This window comes from Penicillium robsamsonii (genome assembly GCF_028829455.1).
Source record: "Penicillium robsamsonii strain IBT 29466 chromosome Unknown utg000005l_segment0_segment0, whole genome shotgun sequence".
NCBI classification, from domain to species: domain Eukaryota; kingdom Fungi; phylum Ascomycota; class Eurotiomycetes; order Eurotiales; family Aspergillaceae; genus Penicillium; species Penicillium robsamsonii.
Window position 1 is genome coordinate 2,443,182 of NW_026643223.1, and position 16,057 is coordinate 2,459,238.

At 50.1% G+C, this 16,057-nt stretch overlaps 9 protein-coding genes across 9 annotated transcripts; 3 read left to right on the plus strand and 6 right to left on the minus strand.

The window, feature by feature from the left end:
* Window positions 1-6: 6 nt before the first annotated feature.
* Window positions 7-1,532, plus strand: N7447_008957 (glycosyltransferase family 1 protein; the record flags this gene model as incomplete). Its single annotated transcript, XM_057233219.1, has 3 exons — window positions 7-536; window positions 595-1,212; window positions 1,265-1,532. The coding sequence occupies 3 exons, from the start codon at window positions 7-9 to the stop codon at window positions 1,530-1,532; spliced, it is 1,416 nt and encodes a 471-aa protein (XP_057082761.1).
* A 211-nt stretch (window positions 1,533-1,743) lies between these two features.
* Window positions 1,744-2,153, minus strand: N7447_008958 (uncharacterized protein; the record flags this gene model as incomplete). Its single annotated transcript, XM_057233220.1, has 2 exons — window positions 1,744-1,992; window positions 2,106-2,153. The coding sequence occupies 2 exons, from the start codon at window positions 2,151-2,153 to the stop codon at window positions 1,744-1,746; spliced, it is 297 nt and encodes a 98-aa protein (XP_057082762.1).
* Window positions 2,154-2,506: 353 nt separating this feature from the next.
* On the minus strand, window positions 2,507-3,417 carry N7447_008959 (fumarylacetoacetate hydrolase family protein; the record flags this gene model as incomplete). Its single annotated transcript, XM_057233221.1, has 3 exons — window positions 3,358-3,417; window positions 3,054-3,265; window positions 2,507-2,934 (listed from the first exon to the last, which is right to left on the minus strand). The coding sequence occupies exons 1-3, from the start codon at window positions 3,411-3,413 to the stop codon at window positions 2,507-2,509; spliced, it is 696 nt and encodes a 231-aa protein (XP_057082763.1). The 5' UTR covers window positions 3,414-3,417.
* Window positions 3,418-4,596: 1,179 nt separating this feature from the next.
* Window positions 4,597-6,440, minus strand: tif1 (putative eukaryotic translation initiation factor 4). Its single transcript, XM_057233222.1, has 5 exons — window positions 6,184-6,440; window positions 5,960-6,034; window positions 5,827-5,895; window positions 5,409-5,767; window positions 4,597-5,348 (listed from the first exon to the last, which is right to left on the minus strand). Exons 1-5 carry the CDS (start codon window positions 6,215-6,217, stop codon window positions 4,695-4,697), a joined length of 1,191 nt encoding a protein of 396 aa, XP_057082764.1. The 5' UTR covers window positions 6,218-6,440; the 3' UTR covers window positions 4,597-4,694.
* Window positions 6,441-6,757: 317 nt separating this feature from the next.
* N7447_008961 (putative F-box and JmjC domain protein) lies at window positions 6,758-8,375 on the plus strand (the record flags this gene model as incomplete). The annotated part of the gene is made up of 2 exons (XM_057233223.1): window positions 6,758-7,041; window positions 7,181-8,375. The coding sequence occupies 2 exons, from the start codon at window positions 6,758-6,760 to the stop codon at window positions 8,373-8,375; spliced, it is 1,479 nt and encodes a 492-aa protein (XP_057082765.1).
* Window positions 8,376-8,577: 202 nt separating this feature from the next.
* N7447_008962 (low-affinity Cu transporter) lies at window positions 8,578-9,451 on the minus strand (the record flags this gene model as incomplete). The annotated part of the gene is made up of 4 exons (XM_057233224.1): window positions 8,578-8,695; window positions 8,757-8,934; window positions 9,092-9,296; window positions 9,368-9,451. 4 exons carry the CDS (start codon window positions 9,449-9,451, stop codon window positions 8,578-8,580), a joined length of 585 nt encoding a protein of 194 aa, XP_057082766.1.
* A 324-nt stretch (window positions 9,452-9,775) lies between these two features.
* Window positions 9,776-10,749, plus strand: N7447_008963 (chromatin modification-related protein EAF6/MEAF6; the record flags this gene model as incomplete). The annotated part of the gene is made up of 3 exons (XM_057233225.1): window positions 9,776-9,973; window positions 10,149-10,376; window positions 10,477-10,749. The coding sequence occupies 3 exons, from the start codon at window positions 9,776-9,778 to the stop codon at window positions 10,747-10,749; spliced, it is 699 nt and encodes a 232-aa protein (XP_057082767.1).
* A 348-nt stretch (window positions 10,750-11,097) lies between these two features.
* ams1 (alpha-mannosidase) lies at window positions 11,098-14,426 on the minus strand (the record flags this gene model as incomplete). Its single annotated transcript, XM_057233226.1, has 2 exons — window positions 11,098-11,725; window positions 11,776-14,426. 2 exons carry the CDS (start codon window positions 14,424-14,426, stop codon window positions 11,098-11,100), a joined length of 3,279 nt encoding a protein of 1,092 aa, XP_057082768.1.
* Window positions 14,427-14,650: 224 nt separating this feature from the next.
* N7447_008965 (uncharacterized protein) lies at window positions 14,651-16,027 on the minus strand (the record flags this gene model as incomplete). The annotated part of the gene is made up of 1 exon (XM_057233227.1): window positions 14,651-16,027. One exon carries the CDS (start codon window positions 16,025-16,027, stop codon window positions 14,651-14,653), a length of 1,377 nt encoding a protein of 458 aa, XP_057082769.1.
* Window positions 16,028-16,057: the final 30 nt, after the last annotated feature.

Here is a 16,057-nt window from a genome sequence, read left to right on the forward strand (position 1 = left end):
AACACGATGTCACCTCCAAAACAGAATATTCTCTTCCTCACAAGCCCAGAGCATGGACAGTCGAACGTCGCACTTGCAGTGGCCGAAGAGTTTCTACGCCGTGGCGAGTTCGAGGTCCACATCGCCTCCTTCAAAGACCTATTGCCTCGTGTGCAAGCAATAAACAATCAAGCGGACTACGGCCAAGTTCTTCACTTTCATCCCATTGCAGGCCCATGCATATCCGAGATCGTGGCCCGTACAACATCGGATATATGTCATCTGCCAGGGCTTGCCGGAACGCGTGATGCATGTAACATAATCAACATCTCCGTGCTGGGTTGGAAGCCTGAGGAGTATATACGATCATATTGGAGCTCTCTCGAGATTTTGAAAGATGTTCGTCCGGTCGTCGTGGTTGCAGACCCGCTATTGCATCTAGGACTAGATGCCGCTCGCAGTGTTGACACGCGAATTGTGCTGCTTTGGCCTGTGCCTTTGAAAGATGTGGTGGTAACTGTCCAACCGAAAGCTGGCATTTTTTGGAAATACCCCCTGTGAGCAACCGATATCTCTCCAGTGGAGTTGGAGGATCTCGCTGACTTTAGTATTTAGCACCGGGTCAGGATATTCATACCCTCTACCATGGAGTCTGATTCTTGCAAACATATACATGGTATTTTGCTTTGGGTTCATCGTTCGCTTGGGCAAACCCATGCGTGATCTTTTGAACATTCGAAAGAAAGCAGGAATTCGGACTGAATTTCCCCAAGTGGCGCCTTACTGTGAAGACCATCTGCACCTTTCGCCTTCATTCCGAGAGATGGATTATCCATTATACGTCCCGGATAATGTCATCAGTTGCGGTCCGATCCTCCGGTCATCTTCGTCACTTGTAGAAAGTGATCCAGCACTGGATTCATGGTTGAAGGAACCAACAATTCTGATATGCCTGGGATCACATGTCCAAGCTCCAGAGAATGATGCAATGCAGATGACGATGGCAATCCAAGGTGTTTTGAGCGAATTTCCTAACATGCAGGTCTTGTGGAAGCTCAAATATGACTGGGAAAACTCCCCGACGGTCAAGAATATTCTTGGACCTCTTGTCAATTCTGATAAAGTGAGAGTTGTTCCATGGATTAAGCCGGAGATTATATCTGTTTTGGGATGCGGTAATGTAGTTGCATATGTCCACCATGGAGGAGCGAACTCATTTTTCGAGGCGTGCAAGTAAGTTTTCCTTGCCACACACGAAAATAAAAGTGCTGATATCTCTTCCCAGGGCTGGTGTTCCACAGGTCATTCTGCCCCAGTGGTTCGACACATACGATTGTCCGTCCCGAGTAGAGTGGCTAGGAATTGGCTTGCACGGAAGCCGCAATGTGGCACCAAAAATAAACGGATCAGTGCTGTCCTCAGCCCTGCTGCGAGTGTTAGAGGACAAGGGGATTCAGACGCGGGCCAGGGCTATTGGAGATTTATGCAAGACAACCGAAGGACGCGTAGTTGCTCATGATCAGATCGTACAGTACGCCAAGAAGGAGTTGTGAGTGTAGATGTAAGTTCATTGAGTCATGTGCTCCCACGGTTCCCTTTCTCGGCCGTGCATTTAAGAGAATTTCATAAGACGAAGTCAACAGCAATTCAAACAGATATTTGGACCAAACTAGTCAACGGAAATCATGGAAGAGGGAACGCAAAAACAGCAACCACGATCCTTAACGCCTGTGCCCTCCAAAAATACAGGTTCCAGTGCTGTGACTAGACAGTCGACAGCTCTCTCAGAACTCGCTGGACATCTTGCCGAGCTTGACTCAGCTCCTCATCAACGGTTCCGTTGGCATGTCTCGCCTTCACCTCATAGTGTAGCTCAACCAGCTCCTTTGCACGACGAAGATCGACCTTGTCGTCTGCTGGGCTCTTATCTGCCAATACGCTACCAGACTCTGTTGAATCCGAGCCTGTGATATTTTTGTGCACATTCACTAGTGCCAGGGCCTCGTTATGACCCTGTGCCATGTTAGCATTGCCATATTGTCTGGTGGGGTATTGTCCCTTCCAATACGCGGCTTGGACGCGTTTATCGTAGTGGGGCAGTCCTCTGAAGGAAGCGTGATACTTACGCAGACGCGGAGGGAATTAATATCCGAGAGAATTTCTGCGACTTGCATGTTGATGGTCTGATGTTTGAGTCGAGAGAGACATTTGATGTCAAACTCCGAGGCAAACATTGCAATGTCTTGGCGGGCACCCGGGATTTGCAGGCGTATTCACAGTTCCTTTTTTTCACTCTTGACTCTAATGAAGATATTGGTATGGGTGCTCCAGGGCTCCCTCAATCTGTTTACATTATTCATTATTTTTGTCTGTCGTCTCCTAATGTATTTTCAATAGATTGTAGAACACCCTGGTTCAGACGGTTTTTCTTTGAATCCTAAATGATCATTTTACCATATATACTTCTAGCCACCATATATACTTCTAGTCTCTATAAGTCAAAATGTACAACACCCGAAAGACAAACCTAAGTCTCCTTGAACTCATACCGCCCCTCCCGATCCTGCACCTCAACCTCAATCCGTCCCTCTTCGATCTCCTTTCCATCAACCTCGATCGAAGCCCTCATGACATCACCCGCCTTGACTTGTCCAACACCCTTGGGCGTACCGGTAAGAACAATATCACCCTTCTCCAGCGTCATCACGCGCGAGATCTGCGCCAGCTGCTGCGGAATGCGGTGCAGCATCAGGCTAGTCGAGTCAGCCTGGCGCTCGTTCTTGCCAACGCTGAGGCGCAGGAATACGTTGTGCGGGTTAGGGATGCGCGACTTGGCGATCTCCTCCGAGATAGGGCAGAAGGTATCGAAGCCCTTGGCGATGGACCAGGGAAGGCCCTTCTTCTTTGCCTCGTCTTGCACGTTGCGAGCTGTCATATCAATAGCGAGGATATAGCCTGTTTACCCCGAGGGGTTTCTTTTATTAGCGACTTGCTGCTTCAAGCCCATGTCCTCGGTCCACCGCTGTGGTGTACAATGCGGTATGCTCATTCAAACCCGGATTGGCTGTACTCACTATGAATCGCGTCCAATGCGGCCTTCTCATCGTTGGGATCGAGATCGCGCACGGTCTTGCCGATCACCAGACCCAGTTCAACCTCATAGTGCAGGCTGACGCCCTTGGGGCGGAGGACGGGACCCGAGCCGGGGGAGAGGATGGATGATGCAGGCTTGAGGAAAAAGAATGGCTGCTTGGGGGCTGTGTTGTTGAGCTCGGTAATGTGATCGCTGTATCAATCCATGCTGTTAGTGGCTGAGGGAGAAAGGTCGCCGTCGGAACTCCCGAGGGAAACGGCGCGCGGGGGCACAGGGAGACTCACGCATAGTTACGGCCGATGCACATAATCTTGCGGCAGTTGGCGCGGATAGAAGCCATTTTGAGCAGAATTAAAGCTATGCGATTGAGAAAGAAGAACAATTGCGAGAAAGAATTAGGGAAAGGGGAGCGATAATCGGAGGTTCGGGTGTGTCTCCGACAGATGCGGAGAACTCCATAGTGGGTTTCTGCGCAGTTGGTACTAACTCGACGGGGAGCCCTGTTCTTTACGCCCTATGGTCGTACTTGCGCCTTTTAAGGGGTATATGACTAGCAAACTCACAAGAGCGGTATCTTATTTGATGATACATACAATGGACCCAGACAAATTGATTGTTTGTAAAGAGCAAAATAGGCTAGCACGAAGTAAGAACCTCGACTACTGAATGTATTATCCGCGATATATATTTATGTTTAATCAACAAACTTTATACCTCTAATTTCACAAATGGGATCATTCACGCAAGAGTTCAAATACCATTACAGTTTGGTCTTTCGATATATATATATTGGACGGCGTTTTGTTATTTGAGAATGGATATATCAACAGCACTTAGAACTTGATAACTATCAAGCCATAACTATCGGCTCGCTTGTCCGAGCTTCGGAACACGTTTCCGAGCAATTCAATATCTATAGAAGACAAATAAAGTGAAATCGGGGAGGGTTCGTTTTATTTTATGAAAGTGCGCCTGTGAAGTCTGTTGGGGCCTTACGGACTGTAACTTCAATCTCTAGTTCTCGATGAAGTCTCGAGCTACCCAGGACAAATCCCCAGGTCTCAAGATGGAGGGCTCAGCGGCTGTTAGAAGGGGCTTGATTGTGCGGGTGGCACTGTGGTCCACAATTGCCAGAGTAAAGAAGAGTACGAACTGGATTTAGACAGAAGTTATCAAACAAAGGGGAATTTGATGAACGGCCACACTATGTATATCTATTCAAAAAGCAAAATACGTATTTTAATATCGTTCAAGGACAACGCCCTGAGGAACAAGTCACATTTTGGCCCGGTCTATTGATTAAGTACGAGAAGAGGTAGCATCCTTAACCAACAAGAGCGAGCTAGATACAGACGAGGGAAAACAAAGGGAAATGCATAAAAAAAGGATAAAACGGAGTAGCAAGAGGTGAACGCAAACATGTCTCATCTCCGTTAGTGCAAGACAAAGGAAACCATAGCAAGGGCCGAGAAAACGGCCGGGGCGTCGACGTGTCGACTCAATATGCAGAAACATAGCCCCAGTCATTTCACCGGCACACTGCAGGCGGAAACGCAGAAAGCCACTTTTAACGCAGATTCTGCGATCATCAACCGCATCAAGACGTCAAGAGTTAGTGTGTTTAGATAAGGTCAGCCACGTTCATGGGCATCTCCTCAACCTGGGTGGAGTAGAACTGCTCAATCTCGCGGAGCATGCGAACATCGTCAGCGGTGACGAAGTTAATGGCAACACCCTTGCGACCGAAACGACCACCACGACCGATACGGTGAATGTAGTTCTCACGGTTGGCGGGGAGATCGTAGTTGATGACCAGGGAAACCTGCTGGACATCGATACCACGGGCCAAAAGATCGGTGGCGATCAGGACACGGGAAGAACCGGAACGGAACTCCTTCATGATAACATCACGCTGGCCCTGCTCCATGTCACCGTGCATGGCGGAGACGGTGAAATCACGGGCAGTGAGCTTGTCGGTGAGCCAGTCGACCTTTCGGCGGGTGTTGCAGAAGATGACAGCCTGGGTAATGGTGACGGTCTCGTAGAGATCGGAGAGGGTGTCGAGCTTCCACTCCTCCTTCTCGACAGCGATGTAGAACTGCTTAATACCCTCAAGGGTAAGTTCCTGCTTCTTGACAAGGATACGGACGGGGTCGCGCATGAACTTGGTGGTGACCTCAAGGACATCCTGGGGCATGGTAGCGGAGAGCAGGGTGACCTGGGTAGACTGAGGAAGCAGCTGGAAGATGTCGTAGATCTGCTCAGTGAAACCACGCTGAAAAAGAAAAAAAGTTAGCACCGATTGATACACATAATATCAGGTACGGGAACTTACCGAGAGCATCTCATCAGCCTCGTCGAGGATGAAGAGCTTCATGGCAGTGGTGGACAGAACACGGCGCTGGATCATGTCGTGGACACGGCCGGGAGTACCGACAACGACCTGGGGACCGGCGCGGAGAGCGTTCATATCCTCACGGACGTTGGTACCACCGATACAGGCGTGGCAGTCAAGGGACATGAAGTCACCGATGGCAACAACGACCTTCTGGATCTGCTGAGCCAACTCACGGGTGGGAGCAAGGATCAGGGCCTGGCAGGCCTTGACCTCAGGGTCGATCTTCTGCAGGGCGGAGATGGAGAAGGTAGCGGTCTTACCGGTACCGGACTGAGCCTGGGCGATAACATCGTTGCCTGACCTCACAGGTTAGGCGCAAATTTCAAAATTGGATTCGGAATGAAACAAAACTCACCCTTGATGATGGGCATGATGGCACGCTGCTGGATGGCGGAAGGACGCTCGAAACCGTAAGCGTAGACACCTGGAATCCCACTGTCAGTTTTTTTTTTCCCGGACCCCACCTGATAAGAGGAAGGGGTACATACCGCGAAGCAGCTCGGGCTTCAGGTCCATAGCGTCGAAGGAGTCGGTAACCTCATCGTAGTTAGACTCGATCTGCCCTGTTGACGGAAAATTGATGTTAGCCTCTATCTTCGAAGGTCTCTCCTATCTGACACCACTCAAGACTGAATGCGATCGCAGTCGCGATTTCCAGCAAAAGTAAAGTAACGGATCTTTGATAGAAAAGTGATCGGAATGTAGCACATACCCTCGGCAAGATCCTCAAGACCCTTGTCAGCCATATTTGCGGTTTGATAGAAAGGATCACAGGCGTTGACTGTGATCGGTGTGGTGGGGTAGTTTTAGCGAACTTGTAGAGGTTCGCTGCGTGGGAAAGTTGACTTCTAGTACCTCAGACTCTTTATGAAAGAGTCTTTTATAGGATACTAGGAAAGGTTGAAAAAAATGGTTGGATGTGAAATTCACAAATGGGGTGGGAAGAGGAAGAGAAGAAAAGCGAAAAAATCGAATGGCCACAACTGCGGCGCCATTTGCTACGCTTTTTTTTTTTTACGGGGCAATACTTCACCGCTTGCCCTATTTGGCGTGACCAAGCCCAAGCGAGGTTAGAGTGGGCGAGATGAACATGAAAACATCCTCCTGTTGATTATATTTAATTTTTGAATTGACTGGTGTGGTACAAATTGTTGCTATATTCAGTGTCTTTGACTCTGTCAATTCAGTTTCGCTTGTTCCCATTTACTTGGTGGACTACCTTCTAGTTGGGCTCAAGTCACCGCTAAAAGGAATCTTTGAAGCCCTAAAAGTGCCAATCTCAGATCATGCCTGACATCACATCGTTGCCAAGTCGTCCACCACAGGATGCAGAGATTACGAGAGAGGCCATTCCCTCTCATCCACTAGGTGTGAAGCCAAGTGGAAATGCTCTGTTGGCTACCTGGAGTCTTCGCAACGCCATAGGGACCTTTCAACATCTGCCAGACGAACTAATCTTGTTATTGTTGGAAGGCTTCGACGGGCCAAGCCTGCTGAGAATCGGGCGGACATGCAAGGCTTTTTATGCATTTACCCGGGCTGAAGAACTGTGGAAGGCGCTGTTTGTTCGGTAAGCCACAAGCCTGCACTGCAGATCCAGTTGAACTATGTAGATCCAAGTCATGTTTTGGTCCTGAGCCCTACACCTACTTATAATATAATAATATCCTAATGAACGCGAATGATATCCATACTAAATCTGGTTGCAGTGACCCAAGAGAAGATTTCACATGGCGAGGCACATGGCGGTCAACATATCTCAACATCCCCGCCTCCAAAGTGCCCATGGTGGACTGTTCTCAGCTATTCTCCGATTCTCTATACCGGCCCTTCAACTGCGCACACATCTCACTCGACCCCTATGTCTCCAAGATCCCGGCGCGGAACCAGATTGCACGACTTCCAGACATGTCACCAGAGGAATTCCAAGCAAATTGGACTGATCGACCATTCATCCTAACCGAGCCTGTCAAGGCCTGGCCAGCATACAAGAACTGGACCGTTGGATCGTTACTCGCCCGATATGGAAAGACCAAGTTCCGTGCTGAAGCTGTGGACTGGGCCATGCGTACTTACGGCGACTACATGGCAGACAACTCCGACGAGAGCCCGCTGTACCTATTCGACCGGTCCTTCGTCTCCAAGATGGGACTGTCCGTCGGATCTCCAGAAACCACGCCCGACGCATCGTACTGGCCCCCAGCGTGCTTCGCCGAAGACTTCTTCTCCGTGCTTGGTGATGACCGCCCTGATCATCAGTGGTTGATTATCGGGCCTGAGCGGTCCGGCAGCAAGTTCCACAAAGACCCCAATGCCACCAGTGCTTGGAACGCTGTGCTACGCGGTCCCAAATATTGGATTATGTTCCCATCCAGCAAGAAACAGCCCCCACCTCCGGGTGTCTTTGTGTCGGATGACCAGAGCGAGGTGACTTCTCCCTTGAGTATTGCTGAATGGCTACTGGGCTTCCATGCCGAGGCACGCCGGACTCCGGGCTGCATGGAAGGAATCTGCGGCGAGGGTGAGATCTTGCACGTTCCGTCTGGGTGGTGGCATTCGGTCGTGAACCTGGAGCCGTCGATCGCTATTACGCAGAACTTTATTCCCCGAGGCCATCTCGGTGCTGCCTTGGACTTCTTGTCTAACAAGCCGGACCAGGTGTCTGGGTTCCGGAAGAACGTGGCTAATCCGTGTGAGCGGTTTATGACCGGTATGCGCGAGTCGTATCCCGACCTGCTGGAGCAAGCTTGGGGTGAACTACAAAAGAAGAGCGAAGGCAAGAAGCGCAAATGGGAGGATATTGTTCATGGGAAAACAGAGGACACCCCTGATGGGCAAGACACCGAAGGAGGTGGATTTAGTTTTGGATTTGGCGATGATGGAAGTGACGTTGAAGTTCCATGAACTGTTGCTGCAATATGGAGAGACTCATGGAATCGCAAAACAATGAGGTCGCCACCACTAACTAGCACCGTTCCCAACCGGAAAGGTCTTCGAAACCCATCAATTTCAATCCCCAAACCAGTTCAAATTTCGACATAGTGGTCACTGCTTTCTACGCTTGCCTCTGGGCCTGAAACTTCGTCAATACCCCGAATTGCATCCTTTAATGACACGCGATTGTCTTTGAGGCTGGTGTCCCGTCGGAGAAAATCAAGTACCCAACGAACGCACCCACTGCAACTGCTATCATGACCTGCCCATTATACGTCATGAAGAGAAGCCTAGACCACCCGGAGTCAGCAAGCCAGGAGGTGACCAGAGTGTTGGCTGGGGGCGACTCACATGATGAAGAAGCTATAGAACACCTGAATGGCATACAAAGCTGCCAGGGTAAGCTTGCCATTGCGCGCTAATGCCCCTCTGTTGTCCCTTCCTACAAGTAGTGATGAGCTTTCGTTGTGAGTGTGATGGATTGCGTCCGCCAGGCCGTTGGCAATGATAGGGTCGGCGATCTCAGCGTCTGCAGAGAGCCAAGACATCAATAAGAAGCTTGCTCATTCACAGTATAACATATCCGTATCATGTCTCCAACATGAGACGAAAACATCCCAGAAATTATTGGAAACATAGTATCCTTGACATTGTACCTTGACCCACGGAAAGAACAAGTCACTTACCACCAGTAGTGGCAGAAGGGCTCATGAAAGCACTTAACCGCTGTGCATGGGCAGCCTCGTATTTCCGAGTCGCTGATCGTACTCCCTCGTAGCCCGCAGTAAGGATAACGATAGCGATGAGGGACAGGAGGAAGGAGAAGGGACCGGTAACACGCCAGCTGCGGAAGATAATACACAAATTCTCGGAGGACCAGGTGAATAGCATCTACGATTCAAGTATTCGAAATTAGCCTGAGGTAAATCATGATCGAGACGGAACCGAAGTCTATATCTCACATTCATGTTGCATTTCCCACCCATATCCATATCGCCATGGCCCATATCACCATGACCCATGGCCGTATGCATCGAGTGGTCCATCTTGAATAGTAGTAAATATATATGTCGAGGAAAGTAGTAAGAGACCTCTTTTGTCTCAAAATAAGCCAAATGACAATATACTCGTAAGATGCAGGTGGTACGAGGAGACAAAGATCACGACAATCAAGAGAGGGGGATGCAAACAAGACAAACCGATAAGATCTCCAAACGGCTATAACTCTCCCGATCCCAAACGCGGTCATTGACTACACACTGATACAACTTTTATCTCAATCTCAACTTCACCTTGCCCATTCTGCGCATGCGATACGCCCCTTCGACATAAAATAACCACCCTTTTCATTGCGTTCCACCCCTCCAATAATGGCAGACACAGCACCAGCCCCAACACCGGCGCCCACGAACACCGGAGCTACGGCGCCTACAGCTGGCGCAACAGCAGGGGCACCGAATGCGCCTGCGGATCAGAATGCCGCAAGTCGCGGGCTACCATACTACGAGAAACTGCGCCGCGAGCTAAGGGACACACTACAGAAAAAGCGATTAATGGACAAGAGCATGGTGAGTGAAGTCTTGCGCGTTCTCGTCCCCCAGGGACCGGACATGGTTACCTTTCTACAATTTTGTTCTTTCGCTACGCGAGCATGTTCTCCAATCTCGCATAGTCTCGCAATATCCCCCAATAGGTGTGCCAACCGTTCTACCGTGATGTGCTACTAACACATGTTTTCCTTAGGCTCAACTCGAAGACCAAATCTTCCGCTTCGAACAATCATACCTAGAAGAAACCACCGCTGGAAACATCATCAAGGGCTTCGATAACTACATCAAAGGTTCCGCGAACGGGTCGAGTCTCGGCGCCGCGGGACTGGGTCTGGGCGGCAGCATGGCCGGGTCGAGACGAAAGGCGCAGGTGACGGAATCGGATCGAGTTTTCTCGCGGAGCTCGGCGAGTTACATGCTGGTATGCAGAACCGAACTGAACAAGGACTACTCGCCTTGGATGCTGAGAGTATGGTCCCTTGATTTGAACTGAAGTCTAACGATTATTGTTCTGTCTGCAGGATTCCCCCGGTCCCTCCTCTGTACAAACAACGCCTTCGCACGCCGCAACGCCGACATCTACGACTGGCGGAAACGGCATGTCCATGAAGATCGACCCGATGTCCGCCTCTGTTTCTGCTAACGGGATGAAGAACTCGAATGGCGCATCGAAGAACAAGAAGAAGGCGACTGGCGGGTCGAAGAATACGAAGGGCAAGAACCAGACCGAGGATATTTCTGACGAGGACAAGCCTTCTGTTAAGCGGTTGAAGATCAGTTACGGGAGAGACTAAGTCTTGGGAGATCCAGTCTTCTTTATATTCTGAGCCCGTCTTGCATCTGCTTGGCTTTTTCTCGATTCCGGAGTTGGTTGGTTTGTCTTTTCACACGACTCCTAGGTGGAGTCGTGTCACGGGCGTAGCAGGAAAATGGGGGAATGGGATTTATCTCTCTTATTACACTACACCTACGATGCGATATCATGTAAATCACGAACTTATACAGACTACAGCGTTTGTCGGATACATAATCTGTTTCATTGCTTCCGATTGAATGCGACACGAGCTAGGTACATACAATGGGTGCCTTGCGATATTCCCTGGACATGGTTCAAGCCTGCTATTCAAATGCGCTCCTTGCAATCAAAGCTGCAGTCGATACGTAGCGACCTCAAACGCCCTCAACTCAATCTTGATCGCCGAAAGACCATCTTCAGTCTCAATGTCCAGCCCGGAATTCTCATTATCCTCAAGAATATTGCACTGGAAAACCTCCCTGACAGGCAGTGTGGTCTCAATAGTACCACGGGCCTTGCCACCAAGTGATTCATAAATACGCAGAATAATACTCTTCCCAGGACGTGTAGGAGCACCATCCCACGAAACATCAGCGTCATCCTCGCCGCGCTTGACAACATCCAAAACCAAGGATGACGCGCCCTTGATAGCCAAAGATTTAAACAGGGCATTGGAAGTAGATGCTTTAGGGCCGGCCTTTTCAACGACGAGTGGGTTATTGAAATTGAAGCCCGCGCGGATTGTTCGGGCATCAAGGGCACCAGCGTGGGGGAGAATTGCATAGCGAATGCGGTGCCGGCCCATGTCAGCGTGGGCGTCCGGTGCCTTGGGGGCACGGAGTAGCGAAAGGCGCATTAGGTTACCGCATGTTGCGAAGCCGTATTTAGAGTCGTTCAGGATGGAGACTCCGTAGCCATTTTCAGAGAGATCGGCCCATTTGTGACAGCAGACTTCGAACTTGGCCATATCCCAACTGCAGGGTGATTAGTATCCTTGTGAAGTATGTTAGGGGTCGGTGCATACCTTGTGTTATAATGGGTTGGGCGCCTAACGATACCATACTGGGTCTCGTAGGATGCTTCGGTGTTGGTGATATCAACTGGGAACTCGACCTTGAGGAATTTCATTGTCTCTTGCCATTCCACCTCGCTTTCCATTTCGACGTATGAGGGCTCATCGGATGTGGATGCCGACAGGCTGATTGTGGTCTTAATCCAGCTCTTGTCGCTGATCTGTGTTTCGGTCATGACACTCACCCGGTGCGGGTCATTTTCTACAATGGTCGTCTTACCCCCGGGCAACTCTTTTCGTGACTCAAGATGGAACACTTCGACATCCCATGCTTGCCAGTAAAGAGGCTTGTCGTCGAAGATGACTAGCTGGCCAGCCTTGCGATCCTTTGCGACGATCTCTCTATCGGCTTTCACATCGTACAAGGATATGATAACCCCGTCCTGAACATCAACCCTGAGCTTACCGTTCTCCAGGCGGAAGACACGAGACTTGACCTCGGTTACAGTCGCTGAAGTGGTGGTTTTGAAGTCAGCCGGCTGGAACTGCACCAGCCCAGTTGTACCATCAGCCACCGCGTATCTGGACCCATTGTATGCGGACACTGCTGGAGGAACAGCAACGACTTCTGATCGGGGCCATGGCAAGGTATTGAGGGCCATGAAATCTCCACTCGTGGCATTGCTGGTGAGCCCCAAAGCCTCGAGGGCATTCTTTCGCAGCTTGGCTCCCGTCTCAAATATTTCAGCATACAACTTGTCCGAGTCATCATAGCACATCTCGATGGAGCTACCTGGCAAGCAATCATGGAACTGGCAAAGGAGGGTTCCTTCCCACATCTCGTCAATCTCCTTCTTGGGATACCGATATTCATCATCGGAAGCATTGATGGTAGCAAAGGTCGCAAGAAGCTCGACCTCGCGCAGCAAAAACTCGGACTTGCGGTTATTGCGCTTATTATTTGCTTGAGTGGTGTAGGTTCCACGGTGCAACTCAAAGTAAAGCTCGCCGTACCAGGTAGCAAAATCAGTGCCAGAGGCAGCCTTTGCCTCCAACTTTGCAAAGAAATCATCCACCGACTCGCCCATTTTCACTCGGGGCAATGAGCCGACCTGATCACTGAGACCACGGCAGCGACGCAGCTTTTCGAGGTGCCCAAAGGTCGGGCCACCACCTCCGTCGCCTTTTCCGAACACAAGCAGCGATGACTTGTCCGTGTCTAGCGACTTGTGTTGAGTAACACTGCGCTTAACATCACCGAAATGCGCTTCGGCCGTGTAGGTCTCGGAAGGAGCCATGTGGCACAGGACTTGGCTGCCATCAAGCGCAACCCACTGGAATGTAGTGTGAGGGAAGTTATTGATGTTGTTCCAGCTGAGCTTTTGGGTAAAGAAGCGGTTCATCCCAGCCAAGCGGCATATCTGAGGGATCTGGGTAGAGTACCCGAAGGTATCTGGCAACCAGAAAGTTGTGCTTCGTTTACCGAAGTTAGCTTCGAAGAATCGCTGTCCATACAAAAACTGTCTGACGAGCGATTCTCCACTCGGCATATTCGTATCATGCTCGACCCAGCTCCCGCCGACAGGCTGGAAGTTGCCCTTCTTTACCCAACGCTTCACGCGGTCAAAGACGGATGGGTAGTACTGCTTAAGCCATTTGAACTGTTGAGCTTGAGAACAAGCAAAACGATGCTCGGGATACCGTTCCATCAGGTCACATTGGTTAGACCACGACCGTGCTACCTTTCGTTTGGTCTCAGCCCAAGGCCACAGCCAGCAAGTATCAATGTGGCAATGGCCAATGGCATAAACTATTGGCTGGGTGTCTGTGTCGTAAACCTCGGACGAGTCCACTTTGTCTCCAAGGTATTTCCTAGCAATCTTCCGCGCCTCGTGGATAGACTCATTGCTTCCATTGCCGGCAATGAAGGCATCGATCATAGAATTGGCTACAACATTGGCCTCATGCGACTCCCATGAGTCACCTGGGAATTCCCGGGCGGCATCCCCAATGATCCAGAAATCGTAGTAAAGTGCCCGGGCAGCTACATTGACCGCGGTGATTCGTGCCGTGCCGAGCGTGAAGTGTTTATCGGGATTTGGTGGCTGAATCGAATCACCACCAGGAGCATTGCCAAACATGCCATTGCAGGCCATTTCAATATAGAAGGTATGCTTATTTCCGTCGCACCAGTCTTTGGGGAGGATAAACTCAGTCCTTTCTCCGCCTCCAGTCAAGCCCTGCAACGGATGACCATCCTCTGTCCAGATCAGCCCTTCGTTGTTGGCATCCCAGTGGAACTCTAGATGCTCCCGCTGGAGCATGTCCTCAGGCACTGTGAGGTGAATCCTGAACCAATGTGTGGACCAACTGGGGCCAAAAGAGGCCCCTATGTGGGTTGGCTTGAATTCCTGAGAGGTCGCCTCTTTGAAGGTCGGTCGCTGCAGGTCTGGAACCGAGTAAACAGAGAGTTTGACATGATCTTCGTCCGAGTTTGTGGCTTCGTAGTACTTTGAGACGAGGTTTTGACCTTCATACTGGCCCTTCGATGTGAACTGATTTAGGCGATCGGTATAGATCTTCTTGATCCGTTGGCCGACCGGGCGTTCAGCTAACTGGGGTAAAGCCGGAGGAGCGGGGCGAAATGGAACTTCCCCACCCATGACGTTGGATAAACAAAAAGCGATGTTATAACTTGAACGAAAACACAAAGGAATCAAGCAAAAGAGCCAAATAGTAGAAAGAGTAGAAAGAGTAAAAGCGTAGAAAGGGTGAGAGGTGAAGGAAGGAGACTCCCAAATGCGGAGATACGGAATGCGGAGAAAGTGATCGACGCTACCTATACAACTATGTATGTGGGTGGTATAAGATTATTCAGAACATTATATTACCCAATATACTTAGCATATTTGGTAAACTCTCCATCTGCCTTTAACCGTTCCCAATCTTCATCTCTCAGACAGAGACCAATGGGCATCTCACCAGCAGCCGATCGAGGCATGAAGTAGCCCAAGCCCTCAATGGGAGTAAACCGTGGTCTCCGCACAGCTTCAGGCTTGCCCAATCCGAGATTGAAATCTAGATCGTAACAGTCAATCCTCGACCACGAACTAAGTAGAACATCCGATGAAACATTGACCGTGGCCGTAAGAGACAACTTGGTCCTATCAGCCGAGCGACTGAGAAATGTAGCGAGGGCACGGGTATTGAATACAAGATCATTCTTCTCCGGATCTAGCTGAGACCGAAGCTCGGCGGCAGTACTCCCCAGAGGCTCTTCGCATAGTTTCTGGATAGTGTCGGTGTTGTATGTCAAAGTCTGCAGGAAACCTGGATACCCCTGGGGAACACCAAACCGCTGTCTCATGTCCACTGCGCGTGTGAGCATCGATTCAGAAGTGACTTTCAGGCGAGACGCCCGGGCGCGGGCGATGGATTGCCAGAGAAAAGCGCTGACAGCATCGTCCGTAGAGATGAAGTCTGTTGAGGCGGGCAGTGTGTTCGTCGCGAGAGCTTTGAGAGAAGCAAGCTGTGCCGCAGAAAGCTCAATGTAAGCCCATGTACATGTAGACTTTGGGGGTATAACACGTTCCGAGACGACATCTTTGACGCTTGGCGGGGGTTTCACAATCTGGCGAGCGAGCTCAGGGCCCGGGGTGTACGAGTCATCCAGTAGTGGAATGATATGACCCCGATCCATGTTACCGATTGCAAGTTCCTCGCTTGTGAAAGGTTGATTGTGGCAAGCCTTGGCCATCAATCCGATGATAAAGTCTTGGCCATTCATATCCATGACATTATGCTGAGCGACAACCGTGAGCATCAAACCGCCCTCGATGAAATTCGCCTGGACACAGAAAACCAATGCTGACTCGGTTGTGATACTTGGCAAATTACCGGGTAGGTTTAACGTCGTGCAAGGAGCAATCGTGTTCTCGTCGAGCATGGTAAAAGGGTACTTGGCCTGGCGAAGCTCTTCCAATGTCGGTGCGGAGGGGTCAGGTCGGAGATCTTTCACCACGAGTTGGATTTTGTCGAGGGGAGTTATTTTGAAGACGCCCGTATTACCATCCCCTGCGCCCTCGTTGACAACCTGGCCAGTAAGCCATGGGAAATGTTTTGCCAATCGGTCAAGTCCGTTTGTTAAAGTATTGATGATGGCCTCATGAGAAGATGTCTCGGGGATGCGGTAAATGGAACATATTTGGGTGTACAATTTATAGAAGGTTGGAGTTTGACCCAACACATCAAGAATATTTGACATTGTTTAAGCAAAATAGTTTGGATAGTTTGG

Coding starts and splice junctions, on each gene's coding strand:
- tif1 (XM_057233222.1), bottom strand. CDS start 6,217: ATGGCTGACAAGGGTCTTGAGGATCTTGCCGAGG. Junction 5,896..5,959: donor GAAGCCCGAGCTGCTTCGCG/GTATGTACCCCT, acceptor GTGGGATTCCAG/GTGTCTACGCTTACGGTTTC. Junction 5,768..5,826: donor CATCATGCCCATCATCAAGG/GTGAGTTTTGTT, acceptor CTGTGAGGTCAG/GCAACGATGTTATCGCCCAG.